General features: G+C 39.8%; 1 protein-coding gene across 14 annotated transcripts in view; it reads left to right on the forward strand.

Moving 5' to 3' along the window:
- Positions 1–20678, forward strand: part of BICRAL (BICRA like chromatin remodeling complex associated protein) — a 54411-nt gene that overhangs the window by 30014 nt on the left and 3719 nt on the right. For 13 of the 14 annotated variants that reach the window (XM_080585344.1, XM_080585345.1, XM_080585343.1 and 10 more), the window contains 10 exons: positions 4984–5032; positions 7291–7339; positions 7422–7490; positions 11728–13428; positions 14971–15070; positions 16331–16428; positions 18220–18281; positions 18432–18577; positions 18742–18836; positions 20212–20314. In XM_080585344.1, the coding sequence (XP_080441470.1) occupies positions 4984–5032; positions 7291–7339; positions 7422–7490; positions 11728–13428; positions 14971–15070; positions 16331–16428; positions 18220–18281; positions 18432–18577; positions 18742–18836; positions 20212–20314 (2472 nt within the window). The remainder of the gene's footprint in view (positions 1–4983; positions 5033–7290; positions 7340–7421; positions 7491–11727; positions 13429–14970; positions 15071–16330; positions 16429–18219; positions 18282–18431; positions 18578–18741; positions 18837–20211; positions 20315–20678) is intronic. The other variant, XM_080585339.1, reaches the window with a different exon arrangement.

Raw genomic sequence — 20678 nt, forward strand, 5'->3', positions numbered from 1 at the left:
GATAAGGAACAGCTTGGTTATTTCCTAGAAATTAGTCGGGACGTTGTTACAAGCAGGCAGCGTGTTTCCCCCTGGTGCTGGTGACCCAGGTGGAAGTGTGTGCTCTGTTCTCTTTTCTCCAGTGCGGTACCAGGGGCATGAAATGAAATAGCAGAGGCCTGGTGAATAACAAGTTACAGGGGATATCTGTGTTGGGTTGTGACTGCTAATTAGCAAGGATTGCCCTCGGTATATTAGTTGGATGCAGCAGCAGGGCTGAGTTCGCCCTAGTTACGATGAAGTGAACTTTGTGTTTAAATTAAAAAAAAGATATTGTTGAACTGCGCTGATGATAATTAGGTACCTGTTAGGACACAGTGTAAGAGCTGGCTGCAGGACGGTGTGCGTGCCCCAGTGGCTGTCTTGCCCCAGCTGTCTCTGGCAGGGGCTGTTGTGGGAGCCCCGTGGGCTGCTGACCCAAATCCAGGAGCGAATCCATCTTGAAGAGCCGGTGCCGGTGGTCTCCACATGCTTTTGATCACACGCTCCATCAGTAAAACATTTTTGAGCCCCTAATAGTTGTATGTTTATTTGTAAGTTTGGTACAGGTACTATTGAAGTTCTAATATTTTCTTTAGGTACCCCAGCAGACCATCGTGTGCACACCCTGCTCAGGATACCGCTGGTCCAGGCTGTGTAGCTCTCATCCTCCAGTTCATGCTCACTGTGTCAAGTTGTATTGTCACGCTGTTTTGGTATAATTCAGTTTATACCCATACCATACATCAGTCATTAATTTGGGCCACTGTATGTTAACAAATACCACCAAGGACAAAATTTAACTTGTATGCAAAAAGATAAAGGGCAGTTAGCAAGAAAAGCGACGTTTTTTTTCTACCATTTGTGCTGTAGAAAACATTAGGAGAATGTTAGGAGAATGTCATGGGGTAGGCTTATGTTTATTAACACACTTTGAAATGATAATCTGTGTCAAGGTCTCGTGTTGCTCAGCCTGCCCTGTTTTAGAAAAAGACTGAACGAGTAGCTGCTTTTGGGCGTTGAAGGACTTGCTTTGATTGTGCACCTTTTCTGGTGGTGTCCCGAGGTTAGGAGAACACAAATTGTCATTGAAAATGAGCATCAGTCAAAAAGATTTAAACCTGCAGTTCCGTGGTGGAGTAGATCCTGGGTATACGTAGCAAAGTGAGAACAGAAGTGAATCCTAATAGTGAGTGGATGTGGCTTGGTTGTGAACTTGATTGCTGTTTCGCAGACCGCATACCTGTGTGTGTGGTGTTTAAATTGCATGTTTGTCCTGTGGTATTCACAAAAGCGCTGCCATCCGGCATCACGTTAGTGTGGTGTTACACCACCGTCCCTGGGGGGATATTGAGGTGGTAGTGATGTGATTTCTGCTTTACTTGCAGTTTTCAGGGTGTTGGGAGGATGCAGCCCTTCTGACTGCGATTGCTGATCAGAGAGACTTGAACGTAGCGAGAGCTGTGTACGATAGGTGCGACCTTGGCTCTGTGGCATTATATTGATCAGCTGTATCAAAACTTGGCAATCATTATCGACAGCTCTTTGGTAAACCCTTTTTTATTTTTTTAAAAAAAAAAGGTAATAAATTTGTTTGTCATCTGTGTGTAGAATTCTGCTAGTGATGGCAAGGATTTTGTTAAAACTTGTTAGAAGGATGCGCTTCTGGAGAGGCTGGTAGCAATTCTTGGTGTTTACCAAAATGTAGCTCTTTTCATCATTTTTTGTTGTCTGTTGTAAATGGGTAGGAGCCTACAGTATGTTGGGTAAATTTTTCTTGTATGAGGTGTGGAATGAGAAAAACATCAACAATTTTTAATTTTTTTTTTCTAATCAAGCTAACTAAATGGTTAGCTTAAGGGCCGAGTAATGAAAAGGATGTATTACTATTAGGATTTTCTCTCCTTGGCATTTTCATGGGATTTTTCTTTTCTCTTCCAGTTGTTACAAATGCAATTGTTCAAGAGTTTGGTGAACTTAGCAAATTCATTTAATTTGTGTTGGTAGTTTTACTTCTTGATTTCAAATAACACCGTCAGTGTTGCCATAGTTACATGGGATGGGATTTTCAAAAGTAGGCTTGCAGTGTGGAAAAAAGATCCTGTTGACTTTCAATAGATTTTTTTCCCCCCCAGTTAGCTAGGAACCTTTGAAACCTGTTTTTGGGAGCTGTATATGCTATGTAAGGAAACAATAGCTTTCTGCGAGTAGTACTACCAGTGCAGTTAAAGCAGAATGCTGATCACTTACTGATGTGCTCTTACTAATGCACGCTTACACTGAAATTCACAGCGACATCATCGAATGTCCTGTAGTCGTTCCCTTAGCGCTCAGTTGCAAGACCAGTGCTTGTGCTGGTGGTATGAGCAGTGAGCAGGTGTGCTACTGAAACGGGGGAGAAAGTATTTTCCTTAAAATGCAGAACTGGCTCATGAATGCTGATTTTGTCTAACTGTGGTGGTTTTACCCAGCTGGGCAGCTGAGCTCCACCACTGCCCCTCTCTCACTGCCACTCCTCAAAGGGAAAGGGGGAGAAAATACGATAGAAGGGACTCAGGGGTTGAGATAAGAACAAGGGGGATCGCTCAACAATTACTGAGATGGGCAAAACAGACTTAGCATAGGGAGATTAATAAAATGTATTACCTGTTACTAGCAAGCTAGAGCAGTGAGAAACAAAACAAACTAAAACCACCTTTCCCCCATCCACCCTCTTATACGTACGTCTTCCCCCTGAGCCTGGGCTCCTCTCCACGGGCTGCAGCTCCGGCCCGGGGCCTGCTCCTGCGGGGGCTCTCCATGGGCCGCAGCCTCCTCCAGGCCACATCCACCTGCTCCACCGGGGGCTCCTCCACGGGCTGCAGCGTGGAGATCTGCTCCGTGTGGGACCCATGGGCTGCAGGGGGACAGCCTGCTCCACCAGGGGCCTCTCCACAGGCCGCAGGGGAACTGCTGCTGCGTGCCTGGAGCACCTCCTGCCCTCCTGCTGCACTGACCTGGGAATCTGCAGGGCTGCTTCTCACCCCTCTCTCCCAGCTGCTGTTGTGCAGCAAGTTGGTTTTTTTTTTTCCATTTCTTCCGTCTTCTCTCCCATAGGCACAACTCACATGGCTTGCTGGCTTGGCTCTAGCCAGCGGTGGGCCTGTTTGGAGGTGGCTGAAACAGGCCCTTACCTAACACGGGGCAGCTTCTGGACTCTTCTCACAGAGGCCACCCCTGCAGCCCCCACTACCAAACCCTTGCCATGCAAACCCAATACACTAACATTTGAAGTAGCTGCCTGTAGCCATGATCAGTTTTTGTGTCCTCCCAGAGCGGTACTGTGGTGGTACTGAGGCACCCTTACAGCAATGGGCCCTCTGCTTCTGCTGCACCCTTTCAAGGATGAGGCTTCGCAGTGTAGGGGATAGGGTAATCTCTGCCAGTATGAAGTATAAACCAGGTTCAAAATCAGCGAGGTGTGGGAAGAGATTACAGAAGCTCCGGACGGTTGAGGTGGGAAGGGAGCTCTGGAGGTGGCCTCATCCAGTGGGCGCCCTGTTCATACGCATTGGGAAGATCCCCCCTGGCCTCCTGCTCTGCTGGCCGAATGGTCCTGGTGTGCTTGGCCTCCTGTGCAGCAGGTCCTTTCATCAGCTCCATCATTAGGGACGGTGTAGGGAAGGGAGCCCGCAGAATGATTTGTGTGGAGCTGCTCAGGGACAGTGAGTTTGTGTTTTGCCAGAAGCAAGAGATGGAGTGCAACGAATTCAAGTCAAACTATAGTAATAAATTTGGGTGTTAAGTTTGATGGCAGACTTTCAAGGGGAGCTGAGGAAAAACTGAACATGGAATGTGCAGGGATCAGTTTGATTTGATTACACGGTATCGTGAGGATGAGGTTGGGTAACTGAATGGAGGCCGGGGTACAAAGAGGTTTAGGGAATGCTCACAGCGGTTGCTAATTGAACTGGTGGATTAGGTGGGATCTCACAGAGAATAAGGGAGAATAAAGAGGTTCTGAGAGTTACTGGTAGGGAAAAGGGAGAAGATGTTAGAGTCAGATGAAATTGTGACAGTTACGGTGAATGGGAGAACCAGCCAGGGTCATGCAAACAGAAGCTTCAAAGGAACAGCAGTCAGAGGAAAAAGCGAGGGAACACCCTTGGTACAGCCAGTACCAGACTGAGCGAGCCGTGAGCCCGAGAGCTGGCGGCTGTGATACCGCGAGGCTAAAAATCCTCTGCGCCTGATGGATGCTTGCATTGTTTTAGGAATCCAAACGAATTTCCCACCTGTTTTTCAAAGGATTGTCAGAACTCTCTGCTATTAATTACACATTCATTTAAGTACACTTCTGAGTATTGAGTAGACACTGAAGTTGCATGTATTGTGGCTAGCAATAGCTAAGAAGGGCATTCTAAAAACATGGTGTTCTTTTTAATGCCTTGCTGTTTGTTAGCTGTAGTTTTCTCTTTAGCCTATGAAAGCACTGTTATGATACTGACCAAATCTGTTTATCTTTTTGGCTGGTTAAAGCCAACAATTTGTAACTGTCTTTGTAGGCTCTGTAATGGTCTTATGTATCCTCACTGGGAATAGCTGGAAAGAAATTCCCGTAGAAGGATTTAAGTGGGAGTCTTGAGATAGTATTCAGAGTTGATTTTTACTTTTTTAAGTCATGGATGTTCTGTTTAATCAGTTTGGTTAATCATTTGTCTTTCTTCAATTTAAAATTTAAAGGTAAGGTACTGCATGGGGTTTTGTAGATACTTACGTGTGACTGTGATTTTGAGATAAATGTTACAAATTTGTATGGACCTCTGTAGAAGGTGCATGTATATTTAAGAGCTTACCAGTAGTAATCACCTGACTCCCGTGAATTGTTAGATAAAAATAATTGAGATATTCTAAAATGGTTTTATTGTTAAAAGCAATCTTTTGTCTGATGTGTGTCAAATATCTCCCTCCTCCGTTTTGTTTCAGTTGTCATGGATGATGATGATGATGAATCCTGTCTCCTTGATCTTATTGGGTAAGTTTTCCCTGTGCAATTCTTTCAGAAAAGTTGCAAAAAATCATTTTACAGAATTATCTTCTAGGAAGTGATTCTTTTCCGGTATTCTAGGTGCCTTGCAAATGAAATGAGTAGCTATGATGTGTTGAAATGATAAAAAAATAAAAAAATAAAAGCTGTGCTTCCCTTCATGCAGAGATATGTGTTTAACACAGCCTTCAGTCGCGGTTCATGCTAGAGGCCACTCCGCTTGTTGGCATCCTCCTCAAGAGCGGCTAAGGACTGAGTGGAAGCTGGAGTTTCTTTTCAGCTAGTGATAATACCAGATCATTGCACAAGCACATTGGTAGGGGTGTTGTTACAAAGTTCATTGCAAATAATTACTTTTTGGATTAAAAAAAAAAAAAAAAGCTTTTTGAGCAGTGGAACTAGAAATTTTGTTAACAGTATGCTTGTATTTTAAATAGAAAAGTAAACTCGATTCTTTTCTCAACAAATACATAACTTCTACTAATAGCATGTATACATAAAAAGAAGCTAGAATTGCTACCTAGCACTGTTAAGTATTCACAACAAACACGTATTTATTAACATTTTGCTCAAAGATGCTTGATTGTATGTGTAATGGCTCACACTTCCATTCCATGTGGTATACTGTGCTACTGATTGTAGCTGTAAAAAAACGAAAGCACATCCTGCCTGGAACATAAGGATGATAATTGGCTGCATTGGACAATTAAATGATGCCTTTTGAGTGAGAATCATGAGGATCCCGGTACAACTTTACACGTGGTTCAGAAAATGAAGTGCTCTCTATCCATTTAAGTGTTTGAGAAATTACAGTGTTCTTCCTGCTGCTCACAGCAATTAGTGCCCTAAGCAGCTAGAAGAATGGAAGGCAACATTTTTTTTCCTATCAGTTCCTTGATATTTTGTAAGTGCCTTCTAAAATTTCCTCAGTTATGAAAGACAATATTTAAGATGATGAAATGTTCTTCAATTTTAATTGCATTTTTCATGACTTGGCCAGTGAGCGTAATTAGTATTAAATGGCGTGATCATGTATCAATAAAACTCGTGTGATAGACCTCATGATCTCGTATAGTGATCTTTCTCCTTAATTCTTGAAATTCAGTGCATCTCCTATGAAAATAATATTTTCAGTTGACAGTATTTGTAGCCACTTGTATGTTGTAAGTGTAATTGTACCATGAAGTCCCTGATGAGCAATACCTGTTTAACATGCGTTTGGTAATCACATGAATGATTTTTTTCCCCCAAATAAAAGAGTATACATGTGTTTGTGCTTTCAGAGGACTAGTTAATCTGAAAGATTAACTTGTTCCCACTTTATTTTCTAGGATGATCAAGAGAGGTGTTTTGAATTAATACTTTTTTACATGAGAATCTCTGCTTCCCAAAAATGTTTTATTATTACTTCTTAATCAGTAAAGATATTTAAAAAAAAATCCATGTCATTTTGCTGTTTATGCTAATGGACATGCTGGGGGATGCTGTATAATCGTTAAATTAAAATAATCCCATGTAATACAATTAATTTTTTATGAGGTCCATATGTGCAGTTATGTTAAAGTATTTTTAATTTATTTTGAATTTCCAGTGCTCATTCTGTCAGACCACGTTTGAAATCTGAGTTCTGTTCAGTGATAGTGTTAAATTCATGAAGTGCACTGAAATTGTATTTCAGTAATAAGTTATTTGTATGGTTGATTTCCCTTGGAAAAGGTGCAGCTTTTTTCTCCAAGTGAAGACACTGTTACTCTGTCAAAAACAAGTGTTTTTGTTAATAGGGTGTCAGAAAACATTGTAAAGGATTCAAGTTTATAAACCTCCTATTGACTTAGATGTTAGCTGAACAGGCATTATAGTTGATCCCAGTAGAATAGATGGTACCTCTTTTAGTTTTCATGTTAGTTGGTCATGGTATTTTCCTTAGGTTTTGTATTATGCATTGTGATATACTGAATTGTAAGAGAATGAGAGTAGTACCCTCATAAAAGGAGGTAGAGTGCAACCAAGATTTTGTGATGTACAGGGTTTATCGCTTGAAATGCCTTTGTGCAATGACAGTAGATGTGATCAGCATCTGCAAATCATGCTGATAAAGACACGCAGATCTTCAGATGGTGTAAACTCAGCTTTGCACAGGAGTCAGCAGAACCTGATTTACGTGAATTAGAGTATCTGTCTCAGTTAAATTAGCCTCATTAGCTCAGTTGCCTAAAAGTGGTAACTTTTTGTCTTTTTTTCTTAAGGGACCCACAGGCACTGAATTATTTTCTACATGGACCTAGTAGTAAATCTGTAAGTAGTATTCCTGCGTACTAGACATACATAACCTTAATTGTTTGTATTATTTCTAAACATGATTTTTGTCTGTTACCAGAGCAATGAAGACTTGACGAATACCGAATATTCTGTAGCCAACTCAAATTCAATTTTTGCCAACTCCAATGTAAGTGGTCAGGAGAGAAATCATGTTTTTATTGAAACTGCATGCTTCTTTTACAGCTTTATTTGGCTTTTATATAACCAAATAAAGGAGATTTGGGCTTTGATCTTTTCCATTTGAAAATTTTGAGTGCTAGCATAAAATCACCTTGTGCTGTTTAAGTATTTTTATTAGGTTTTCAGCGGTGACTTAACCAGAATACTTATAGCAGTACTGGGCTGTTTTTCACAAATATGCAAAAAAACACCTTGCTGTGCCATGAAAATATTCTCCAGTGTAATTCTGCTCAGTGAACAAGACTTGTAAGTTTAGTGACTGTAGATGTAGTAGTGCTCAAATGTAGACCTTCAAGTCAGTCACTCATACATTTCCTGTGTATTGTGGAGTATTTTTTTTCTTACTTCTATGTAGAATCTGAGCTAGCAATTTTAATTAAGTTTTTTTTTGTTGTTGCTGTTCTTTGGGCTGAATAGCTAGCTGGGGATGTTTTCTTCCTGTCACTTCAGTGTTAGAGAAGTCACTTGAAATTCATTAGGTGTTGTAAATAGTCTTCAGTGTTCTTTCTTTACGAGGAGTATTGCAGCACCAGACTGAGTTTTACCCATTGAGGTTGTGGACTTGCAATCCTTGGAGAGACAGCCAAGGCTGATCTGATCAAGTGCTGGCAACAGACTTGGTTTAAGTACGGTCAGACTAGATGACTTGTGGAGATGTCTTCTGTCCCACATTTCTTTCTTTTTTCTTTTTTTTTTTTTTTTGAATTTAAATATATGTATGATGTCTTCATCCCAGAGTTCAGTTATTTCAGTATATGCACTTGGGTTTCCTTGGTAATTGTCTATTATAGTGTTGTCTTGACTCTGCATGTTTGTCCCATGTACCTAGCAAATAATGTGGGTATACTGTAGATGTGTAGGACCCTTAAATAATTGGCATAAACGACTCCTGAAAACTGGTTCATAGAGAACCAGGGACTTTTGTCTGGCGACAATATTAGGATGTGATGTGTTTGCCCTGTCTTTCCCCTTTCATTATCATTATTAGATATTGTAGGAAAAACATAAATTGGGTGACAGTTCTTTCTCCACAAAGCTTATAGGCTGAAAGATCAAAACATGACAGCTAAGCCTGTTGAGATAGTTGTGGGGGAAGTGGGGTACCTAGTAGGGTGTGCCCAATTTTCTGCTGATCACTAACAGCGGTGTCAACATGGTATGAGTCTAGCCGTTATCAGACAGCAGTTTCCTACATGCAGCACGGCAGAGGTGAGTTTTGAGGACACATACTAAAAAAATATCAGGCTCTGGGGGAAAAAGGATGACATACGCATTTGCTGTTGCCTTAGCCTGGTTGTTCTTTGTAGACGTTCTTCTGATAGGCATGAGGAAGTGGTCAGGGCTTTATTTCTGGTGTGCTTCCGGAGTGTGAGCTTTTAGAGTAATTTTGAGAGGAAATAAGTACTGAGAAAGATGGATTTTTTGGGTAGGGAATAGCAGTTGTGAGAAATGAAAACATCAGGTGAATGCCAAAAGAGCTTTCTGATGTAGGAGATTGGGGGCGATAGGTAATCTAGAAGACAATTGATAAGAGGAGCAGGGTTTTCTAGTGTCTGTTTCTAGGGTGGATTGCTGGTTTTTTTGGTTGTTTTTGTTTTTTTTTAGCTCTCCAGATCATGTTCCCTTTGTGCTGTGCTCTTGTACTTTTGTGTCTTTGTAATGAATACCAATGCCTTCTCTTCTCTTCCTTCTTCCCTTGGGTAGAAGCCCTGTGCTGACTTGCATGAAGAATGACTTGATTGCGAAGATAGATGTTTACAGCGCATTGTGAAGGGACAAAGTATCTAAAACAGAAGTCCCAGTGGTGGATGGTTTCACGGGCTCTGCTTATAAATTAAGACACCTGAAAAGTTGGAGGCTTCTGACCTTTTTGTCATCAAAATTCTTGCAGATTCTGAAAGTTCCACTTTTGTATATATTCAAAATTGCTACCATGACATAGGATTGACTGTCATGGTGCCCATCTCATGCCTTTCAGTGGCAGAGTTTACAAGTTCATTGTCAAGGGGTTCAGTGCCTCAGCTGGTAAGCCTTCTCAGCCAACATATACCACAAACAAGATGAAGTTTGTGGTGACTAAAGGGAGAGAAGGCAGTGTCTTCTTTTATTTCCTCCCTTGCCCTCTGAGTTGGATGATTACAGAACACCTCTGCTGATTCCAGGTTTGTTTCCTTGGGCTGTCGTAAAGTCTCTGTTACATCTCTCATGAGAGAGTTCCCTAGCTATTGCCCTATTTCCTGGGCTGTATTCAATGACTTCTTCCACCTTTCTACTGTGGTATAGCAGAACAGTTTCAGAGAGCAGAATATTCACAGAGGCAGTGAGAATAAGAGTCTTGGTGGTACAGATTCATGAAGTTGCAGAGGTGCTAATTTCTCCTTGAAATTAGTATGGTGTTCTGTGTGGCTTTTCTTATGAATCTGGGCAGCAGTGATTCAGATGTTAAGTTGGAAGACACTAGTTTCCAGCTCATGCATGTAAAATTGTTTTTGAATGTTAAACAGTCCTGGGAGCAGGCAGCGAACCTCAGGATTTACCATTCCAGAGAGGGAGTTTCAAGCTGTTAATCTTGATTACATATAATATTATTATTTATTATTACTATTGCTATTGTAATTATTATTAGCAGTAGTTGTATTGTTAGTTCTGACTGGAACAGCATTAACTGGAAGCCTCTAAATTATACGGTCTTGAAAGATTTCACGTTGGTTGCTCTCATTGGAGACAAATTACAGATGCAGTAAGGATTTCTCCCCAGGAACGTGAGAGTCTTGAATTCTAGTAGAGCCCTATTTAGTGATTCGTTTTTGCTCTGCCTGATGGTAGCTAGGTACATTCAAGGACCTAATTTGTAATTTCAGGTGTTCATGAGGTGCAGACATCAAGACATTTAAGTACCAATTTAATTCCTTTTGTTAATACATATATGTATATAATTGATGTTTATATATTTAAAATATTATATTGAGTTCTAAGAACAATCACTTAAAATTGTAAAACGTGACTGAAGTTTTGTAAACTACACAGGATGATTCAGAAGCAGACTGGGGTAAAATTCTACATTAAGGATGCTTGGGGAGCTGTAGTTAGGGTGGGGACATTACTGCATGTGATAATTACAGCTTGCAGTGCCTTCACCTGTTTATACGAGGTGAAAACAAATGTCTATGACCTTCAGGTAGTGAAGGCTCAGAATATGAATGTGACTGATATTTTCACACCCACATTTTGCAGTCCTGGCCAAAGAAGAAAGTGCGTATTGTTTTTTGAATAGTTGAAACAGGATTTTGGAATTTAGAAAGGCATACTCAATCTGATTTAGAAGTATTGCAATTTTCTAATCCCATTTAAATTTGTCATTCCTACCCTCTTTTAGAAACCTGACATTTGTGTTGCTTAGAGATTCTAGGCATAGTTTTGTTTCAGGAAAATCTGACAGTAGGCCAAAATAAAATATTTTCTTCTCACAGTATTTATAGATGTAGCTTTGAAGGATTTTTCTTTCAATGTGCTTCTTAATATTTGCTGTAGTGTCAATGCTAATAGCTTCTCTTTAATCTTTGTGATAAAATAAAGCCAAGTCTGTAGCACTGTTTTTCTTAGTCCTTTATTTCTAAAATTATTCTAAGCAAAGAATTAACGTAGTTCCTTAATTTTTTGAACTGGCCACTAATTTGCATTGTGCAACTGTAGTATGGCAGTGTTCTGGAGATGGAGCTAAGTCTGCAGAAGAGCACATTTCTCCTGTCTCTTCCCCTGCTCCTGCTGTTGCTACTGAAACCCTGCCCTAAGCTGGGTTACAGTGGAGGTCTTCTCACTCCTTTCTTTAATCCTTTTGTCCACACTGTGCTCAGCTTGAGGAAGGGAAAAGGGTTCTTCAAGAGCATGTGTCGCATCCTCTTGAAACAGTGCGGCTACAGAGCTGAGTGGTGGAATCGGGAGGCTGGAGAAGTGAAAGGAGAGTAGTGTCTCCAGCAGTCTGTTAGGAGGGCATGAGTGGGATGTCAGTGATGCACACGTTTGTGCTGGCCTGCTGTATGGGATGAACCTCCCCTTATACACATGCTATGCAAAGAAGATAATTTTGTAACAAAAGTTTGTTTGCATGAAAAAGCTTAATGGGGAAACAATTTAGAGCTGGTAATTTCTGAAAATGATTTATCTATTATTGCTTTACGTTTCAGAACACTGATCCTAAGTCATCTGTAAAAGGTGTAAGCAGTCAACTTGGAGAGGGGCCTAGTGATGGACTGCAGCTGTCCAGTAGCCTTCAGTTTCTTGAAGATGAACTTGTATCTTCTCCTTTACCTGATCTTAGTGAGGATCAACCTTTTGATATTCTTCAGAAGTCCTTGCAGGAGGCCAATATTACCGAACAGACTTTGGCAGAAGAGGCATATTTGGATGCCAGCGTAGGTTCTAGCCAACAGTTTGCACAAGCTCAGCTTCATCCTTCTTCATCAGCATCCTTTACTCAGGCTTCTAATGTTTCTAATTACTCAGGTCAGACGTTGCAACCTATAGGAGTTACTCAAGTGGTACAGCAACCTGTTGGAGCATCTTTTGCAAGCAATACAGTCGGTGTGCAACATGGCTTTATGCAACATGTCGGAATTAGTGTTCCCAGCCAGCATTTGTCTAATAGCAACCAGATTAGTGGTTCTGGGCAGATACAGCTAATTGGTTCGTTTAGTAATCAACCTTCCATGATGACCATTAATAACCTTGATGGATCTCAGATAATACTGAAAGGCAATGGTCAGCAAACGCCTGCAAACATGAGCAGTAGCCTCTTGGTTCATAGACAAACTCCAAATGGTAACTCACTGTTTGGTAACTCAAATTCAAGTCCAGTAGCACAACCTGTAACAGTCCCATTTAACAGCACAAATTTTCAGACATCCGTACCTGTCCATAATATCATCATTCAAAGAGGTTTAGCACCAAACTCTAACAAAGTACCCATTAATATCCAACCAAAGCCTATCCAGATGGGTCAGCAAACTGCTTACAATGTGAATAACTTGGGAATACAGCAGCATCACGTACAGCAAGGGATTCCATTTGCCTCCGCAAACTCACCTCAGAGTTCAGTAGTTGGTCCGCATATGTCTGTTAATATTGTTAATCAGCAAAACACAAGAAAATCAGTTACACCTCAGACAGTTAGCAATGCCGGAGGTAGTATTGTTATCCATTCCCCCATGGGACAGCCTCACGCACCTCAAAACCAGTTTCTCATACCTACGAGTTTGTCCGTTAATTCCAATTCAGTTCATCACGTCCAGGCCATAAATGGACAGCTTCTTCAGACTCAGCCTTCCCAGCTGGTTCCTAGCCAAGTGTCTGCTGAGCATGTAATGCTCAACAGGAACTCCACAAACATGCTGAGAGCCAACCAGTCGTATTCCGGGCAGATGCTGAATAATCAGAACACAGCTGTTCAGCTTGTTTCTGGCCAGACCTTCACAGCTCCTGGAAACCAAGTGATAGTGAACCATGGAACTTCACAAATCGTTGGTGGACAGGTGCCACTGCAGCAGGCGTCGCCAACAGTGTTGCATTTGTCACCCAGTCAAGCTAATGTTTCTCAAGGTAGATCGAGTTTTACTACGATGTCGCCTGGGCAGTCAACAGTCTCAAACATGTCGGCTTCCAATCGATTTGCTGCTGTAAGTTCTTCTGGTTCGGTACATCCTAGCCTGGGACCATCGGTTCAGTCTGTGGCGTCAGGGGGAAACTTCACTGGAGATCAGCTCACGCAGAACAGAACTCAAGTTCCCGTCAGCGCATCGCATCGTCTTCCAGCATCCTCTTCCAAATCTAACAGCACCTTTAGTCACACGTCAGTTGGAGTAACACAGCAACAGTTCGCCTTTGGTCAGGTATGAAAAGCTGCTTCAGGGTGCGGCCAAAGAAATGCTCCTAAACTGTGCTAAAATCTGGTTAACAAAGTGGTAATGTTATATGGAAAACATTAATTTTGGTAGGCTATATTGTTACAAATACTGTGGAACTGCTGAAAATCACTGTAACCTGTATGCATCATTTCACCCAGTATTTTCTAAAGTTTTTCACAGAGCGAATGACTTTTGGTTTCATTAATTCCGAAGTTTTCATTGGTGATTTGTACTGATAATTTCTAAACTGCTTAGCACTGATGTATTTCTGTTCCCATTTAAAGGAATGGACACTGGGAGGTTATACAACTCTGGGCTCCCCTGAAAATCTTGCTATAGAGACAGATGTTAAAGTCTTGGGTACATTCTTAGCACCTACAAGTCTTTTGACCTCACTAAGAATTACGTATGCGTTTTCAGGGTTTGGCCGGTGCAAATTTGAGATCAGAAGTTTTCTTGGGAAGAAGAGTTCTGTTAAATATTAATTAAAGTCTGAATGTGCTTTTGGGATGAGGTCTTTTTTGTCCAGTTGATGCAGTTGCAGAATATATTCAATTTAAATCTGTCGGCTTTCATAAATAACTTCCTCACCTCGTCAATATTTAACTCAATGACGTGTCACGTCATTAACAACAAGCTATTATCTCTCCCTGGCATTTTTTTCCCCATTTTTTTTTTTGTTGGTCATTCTGAAATACTGATAATTGTCTCAGAATGCGATTGTACCAAATATCTGTTTTTTTTTCTCTTTTTCCCAAAGATGTAATGCATTTGTCAACTGAGACCAAAATAGGCAAGGATATAAAGCAGTTTTACTTAGAAAATAAAGGCAAACGTGTTGTAGGACCAATTTTTTTTAGTCTTTGCCAGTACTACTACCACAAGTTGTAAAGTTTTGTTTGCAGATGAGTGAGTAGAGGCCTGCATGACTTTCTCTTCATATTCCTCTATCTTCATATTTATAGGATATGTGCTGAGGTCAGTGAATTTCAGCAGTTTCAGAAGCATAGTATTTCTTACTGCTGTAAATGATAAATTTATTTTTCTGCTATAACTTCAGAGCCAGAAATGGCAAAATGATTTTAACGATAGAGAACAGGTTCTACTGTTTACCAGAATCTTTTTAGTTTGTGCCTACATTTTAAATGTTATATGGTATCGTAAACAGTGTATCACTTAGTCACTAAGCATTGCAGAGTTTGTTCCACTGACTCTTTGTATTTTGTTGAGACAGTTCAGTCACCTTTTGCAGTTTTGAGACTCAAAAGCTGAGCTGTCTGAGGGCCACTTTTAGTTTGAACCATGGTAAATCGTGGGTCTTTTAGAGTGTAACCTGTGCACGTTTGTACTGTTCGTGGAGTTTCTGTTCCTCTCTGGTTAACTTTATTAGATTCTTGAGCTTACATTGAGAAGTTGAGATGGCTGAGGCTTCACCAATTGCAGGTTTGAGGTGGAAGAAGGATGTGTAGATTGGATGTGTAGATCTGACTGTAGATTTTGTTTTTGTTTTTAATGTATGTGGCACAGAAAAAAGCTATGAACCAGACATCACCAGTTTCTGCATCGAAGACGCAGGATAATTTGAGACAGCCTCAGCTAACAAGTCTTCTGAGCAACACACTATCAGGTCAACTAAGGTCTTTTTAAAATCATTTTCTCATTTTTTCAGCAACAAAATTAAGTGGTTCTTCACAGTGTTAGGCTTTCATTGATGGCTCATGCTGGTAGAGTCCTAAAGATTATCAGAATTTTGTTTTTTAGTTGCACACTTAAGTTTTTCAGTATTGAATGTGTGCTATTATTTTTCCCAGCCATGGCACTTATTTTCTAGAGTGAAAAGTTGAATCTGTGCTATAACCAATTTCTGTTTTCCTCTATAAAATCCCAAACTGTACCTTCTTTTATTTTTCTTCCTTTTTGTTTTTTCTTTTCCAACTTGGAAAAGTAGAGGTAGGTCACTTTGAAAATATGGACATCAGCTACAAAATTCTCTGACAGTTCTAGTGCTTCTGTTGCAATGGCTGCTTCAGGTCCAGGGGAAATAAAAATAGTAATTACAACTTTATGTGCAGGCTGCTATCACTCAGTTTGTTTTTGAATAAGTCTGTTACTTTCAGTTAGAATAGATAGCTTTTTGTTTATGGCAAAATACTAGGCTTTTTCAATAGCATCATGCTATTAAAAAAGCCAAATCCAATGCCAGATTATAATACGTTCAAAGCAAACAGAAAAATGCAGTAACCTTAATATCTTTGTGTGTTAGTAACCCTTTTGAATAAGGTCCCATAATCTAATTGTTTTTTATTATTATTATTATTTTTTTTTGTTCTGTGCTGATATGCAAGCTGTCCAGGCATTCTCTCCAATCAGCACAATATATTTTTGGAAAAAAAATAATTGTGTTGGTTGTAATGTGTGTGGGGGGGTAAGATGCTGTTTGCATTCCTATGTAAGACAATTGGAGGAAGTCTGCCCAGCTATAATTTAGAAATTTTTTGTGAAGTTAGAAGAACTTATGCTAAGTACTTGCAAGAGCTTTACAATATTTAGGTTTATATCCTTCAGGGAAGGTTAGTATAGAAAATTTTGATAAAATACACTGTGTGATTTTTTTCGGTAAATTTTTGGGCCCCTATACTTATGGTACTTGAATTTCTTCTTACCACTGCAGTGGTAGGAGGTGCTTATATCTAAGGTTTTTTGTACTTTGCAGTACAGAGTATTAGTCCTTTTTATGTGTTGGTTTCTCTGCAGGGTAGTTACACTAGTGTTTTTAAGCATGAGGCATCTTTCACGTAAAAGCTCAAGTAAAATGATCAGGACAGGTGCATGAAATTGTTCTGTTCTTGCTTAGGATGACAGAGTCTTTTTAACATATTCTTTATAGGACAGGACTCTGGAGGAAAAGTCATACAGCAGTCTCTAGGAACAGCACAGCCACAAGAAAAAGGAATAGGAGCATCTTCAGTTCAGCAGAGTATACAGGTAGAAAATACTTCCATTTATATGCTTCCCTTTATCCCTTTAAACTTCAGTGAAGTTAAAGACGTTTCAACTCCATACTGATAATCTAGTATTCCGTGCAGGTTGTTTTACAATGCAGGAAGGCACTCAAGCTTGTTAAATTTTACCTTGACACAACAAAATTGAGTATTTTGCCAGTTGATATTATGAATGCTGTTTTGAGATTTACTCAGTAAGTGGAGTCTGACTCTGGGGCGCCCTGACGATAATTTCATATGGCATCACAGTTCTTCATTTAGCTGGACATGACTTAGACCTACTGGCATCCTTACTTCTTACAAACTCTGCTATTCTGTAGCTGGCTGGGAGGGGATGGTTTGTGAGAAGTAGCAGAAAAATTCTGTCTGGCCTTTTTTTGATTCTTTACTGCATTGTCTTCTTTCCCCAGTGTTTGTTTTTTTTTTTTTTCCACCAAAAGTTTTCCTATATATGGCAACTATGTAGAAAAAATTAACGCTGCGTCCAAGGTTTGGGGCTGGAAGGGGAGACTAGTATTTTAGAGGTGGAATACAAGTACTTTTGGAGGAAGGACACAGTTGTTACATTCATGGACTTGAGTAGCTGAGGGCAAGAGGTGAGGGTCTGAAGTAGGCTAGAAAGTTTGGGCTTAGTTGTGGATGGAGCTGAACTGCAAAGTCACAGAAGAAAACAAGGGAGGATTTGATTTAGAATTTTTGTTCCTTGAAGTAAGTCTTTCAATGTAGTATGGCATACATGCTTTTCCATGTCGTACTGACTGATGTACAAGTAGAGCAGAAGATGCATAACTCAATTATGAGTTCAGCTTGGTTTTGTAATTATTGGTCAGATGTGCTTTCTCATGTGGTGGTGAATACTTTTTATGCTCTGAAGCCAGAGCCTTTTCGACCAGCAAGTACCATTGCACTGTGCCTGCCTCATGCCACTCCTACTTTGTTAAGAAGGATGCTCTGCACCACATCCTCTTTGGTTCCTTCTAATCACGTTGTAGTTCAAAAGAGCTTTCACCCAATCTGTTTTTAAATCAGAAGTAACTTTTTCTCTGTGGCTGATTTTGTTAGGCTAGTTGACTAGTGTCTTGCAAAAAAAAACGTATTAAATAAAGGTTGTTTCAGAATGGGTTCTTGGGGAGAATATGTAGATTGCAGTGATGCCTGTCATACACTAGGAACATGAGCCTCTACCACCTTAGAAAACGTCACATCTTAGGGCAGTGTTCCACTGCAAAATCTTGTGGCTTCATAAATGTGCAAGGAGATGACTACATGGATCTATCTGATAGGTATATCTGCACCATTGACGCTGAAACAATTTCTGGGACTGCTTTCGCCTCCCTCCCAAAGACTGTGGCTTTAGAAAATTTATATATGGAACCATAGCCTGCTTCCTTGACAGATACTCTGATCCATTCAAATCAGGCAAGATGATGACAGCTGAGAAATACGGACAGTTCTTGAGAACATGTGTATTTTCAAAATTTTAGTTGTACCTTTTCACCTGCTAAATTTGATAACAAACCTCTTTTCTAATGAAGCATGTAGGTGCACCACAGTGGAATTTGCCTGCAAACTTCACATTTGTGAGGTAGTAGAAGTGACTTGTATATTTCACTGTAAAAGTGCCCTATGAAAACGTGAGATGGTTAAGTGTTTATACTTACTTGGTGATTGTACTTACTATTGTTGAAATACTTATTTGGCAGAAATAAATGTTGAAACTTAGGCTTTACAAAGGAGGGCATATACTGTAATTTGTCTTTTATTTTGTACCTAGGTGGATGGTCATTTAGTTGGACAGAAAAGGCCTGCTGCTAAACAGTTAACTAAAGGAGCTTTGTAAGTCATTCTCTTCTTTTTTGATTTTATTGCAGATATTTTCTCTAGCTTTCATCTGTTTAATTTTTGATAGTGTATAAATTTTTATTCGTGCTAATTATACGTGCTTGAGTATATGCTAATTATAGATATCATTAATTTTCGTTGTAGTATTCTGCAACAGTTACAGAAGGACCAGGTGAATGCTGTGACGCCAGATAAAAGTCAGTTCAGATCATTAAATGATGCAGTTCAGAGACTCCTTTCATATCATGTGTGCCAAGGAACGCTGCCAACAGATGAAGACTTAAGAAAAGGTAATTTCCTTTAAAATTGGCAATAAGGTTGTAATGAATGTACTGAGAGAATTCATCATGTAATTTAGAGCAGTAAGGGAAGGAACATTTCAAAGTTCGTGCAGTTTATTAAACCTTCTGGTTACTGAAGAACAGTATTTGAAAGTATACTCTTGTCTTTCTAGTGGACAGTGAATTTGAATCTGTAGCTACGCAGCTTCTGAAGAGGACGCAAGCTATGCTGAACAAATACAGATGTTTACTTATAGAAGATGCAATGGTAAGGTGTATAATGCAGATACAATAATGTTTATAGGATGTGATTCAGTTTGTAAAAAATACAGGAAGGTGAGAGCTAGCATTAAAATTAATTTTGTTGATATTATTTATCCCTATTTTTACATACTGTCTAAGCAAGGGTGCTGTTCTATACGCATTTCATAGACGTTGGAGACACATCAACAAAGTATAAGCTAGTATACACATCAACAAAACTCTTTGCTCTTGCTCTGACGAGGCTGTGGTAGTCAGGTGATATATGTATGTCTCTGCAAGAGATAATGCCTGAAAGAATGTTGTAAAGCTCCATTCAAAGGCCTCCAGACATATTATAATTGCAGCCAGATTTATTATAATTTAGGAAATCGTTGGTTCTCCTTAGAAGCTAGGTGGAGTCTGACATTTTCATCATAAATACTTCCAATTTAAATGCTTTCACAGTCCCAGGTGTGAAGTGAAAAAACTTAAGTTACTTTAAGAATGTATTGTACAAGGATCGGGGAATCTCATTGTGGCTTCCAACATGCTAGTTTTTGAGTCTGGAAAAGTACAGAATTTAGGTATAAAAGACATTTAAATCACTCTAGTTTAGGAACAGGAATGTATAGTAGAACAGGAATTCTTAGTAAAAATGTTGCAATTAGCATGGTTTTAGAATCTGGCAGTCCCATTAAAAAGATAGTAACCATCATATATTTGGAAGTAATTGCAGATGCAAAGGGGGAGATAGAGGTGGAAATCTGTTCTTTTAGAATCTGGTGTGTTGCGTGGTGTATCTCATTCACTCATTTTGGAATGAAGTTATTTGAAAGAGTGTTCAGGTTTGGAACTAGTTTACCCATGTTGTGACTTAGTAGCCAGTGAACTTTTCTTCTGTGATGGGTGGAGCTACTGGCTTGAGGGTGTGGTCAGCAAAATGCAACAGCACCAGCTAGTTGAAGGTACTAGTACTGCTGGGAGAGAAGTGCAGATACGAGATGATAGGGTGGTCCCAATTGCAAGATTCTTGCTGTTTTTCCCTCTGAAAGAGAAAGTTGCTGCACACGATGTAAAAAAAAAATAGTGGTGTCCAGTGGTAAATACATTCAGTTGTGAGAAGTTGTAATTCTTATGACAGGAATAGCAATTCCCTGTTTTCAAATCTTTAACAAATTAAATATACCATAAAATGTGAATAATAATTTATGGTTGAGTTTCATTAGTCCTTGTAGTCATGGTCGAGGTTGCTGAAGATGCCGTGGAATTGTGAATGTTCTCCACAAATACATAATGAAAGTCATTCTCTTTCTTTGAGTAGTAACTAAGCTATTAGTGTTTTGATTTAGTACAGACATATGAGTTACTTCAGAGATGGTTGTTTTTTCCTTTTCCTGCAGCGGATAAATCCATCTGCAGAAATGGTTATGATAGATAGGATGTTTAACCAGGAGGAAAGGGCATCTCTGTCCCGAGAGAAGCGTCTTGCACTAGTGGATCCTGGTAAGTGATGGTTGTCTTCTGAATCTTACAAAAGCAGCATAAGCATGGGTTGTTTAAAAATATCTCTGGCCCCACTGAGGCACTGATTGCTAGCCTATTTTAAAAGATATCCAGAGGAAGTATGATATGACAGTTTAGATTGAAATACTCATCTTCCTAATACCACATTTAGATATTTAGAATGCTTGGAAGTGCCTTTAATGTGGTTTTACAGTGCCCGTTACATGCGTAGCATGCTGGTAAATTTGATCATAATCTCCTGCCCTAAAGCATTAGTGCAGCAGAACACTTAAGCATTTCTTAAAGACATGAATCTCTAGGCTGTGGATGTTACTTGAATTTCAATACAAAGGAAAAGATGGAA

This window comes from Anser brachyrhynchus (assembly GCF_964034855.1).
Source record: "Anser brachyrhynchus genome assembly, chromosome: 3".
Lineage (NCBI taxonomy): Eukaryota > Metazoa > Chordata > Aves > Anseriformes > Anatidae > Anser > Anser brachyrhynchus.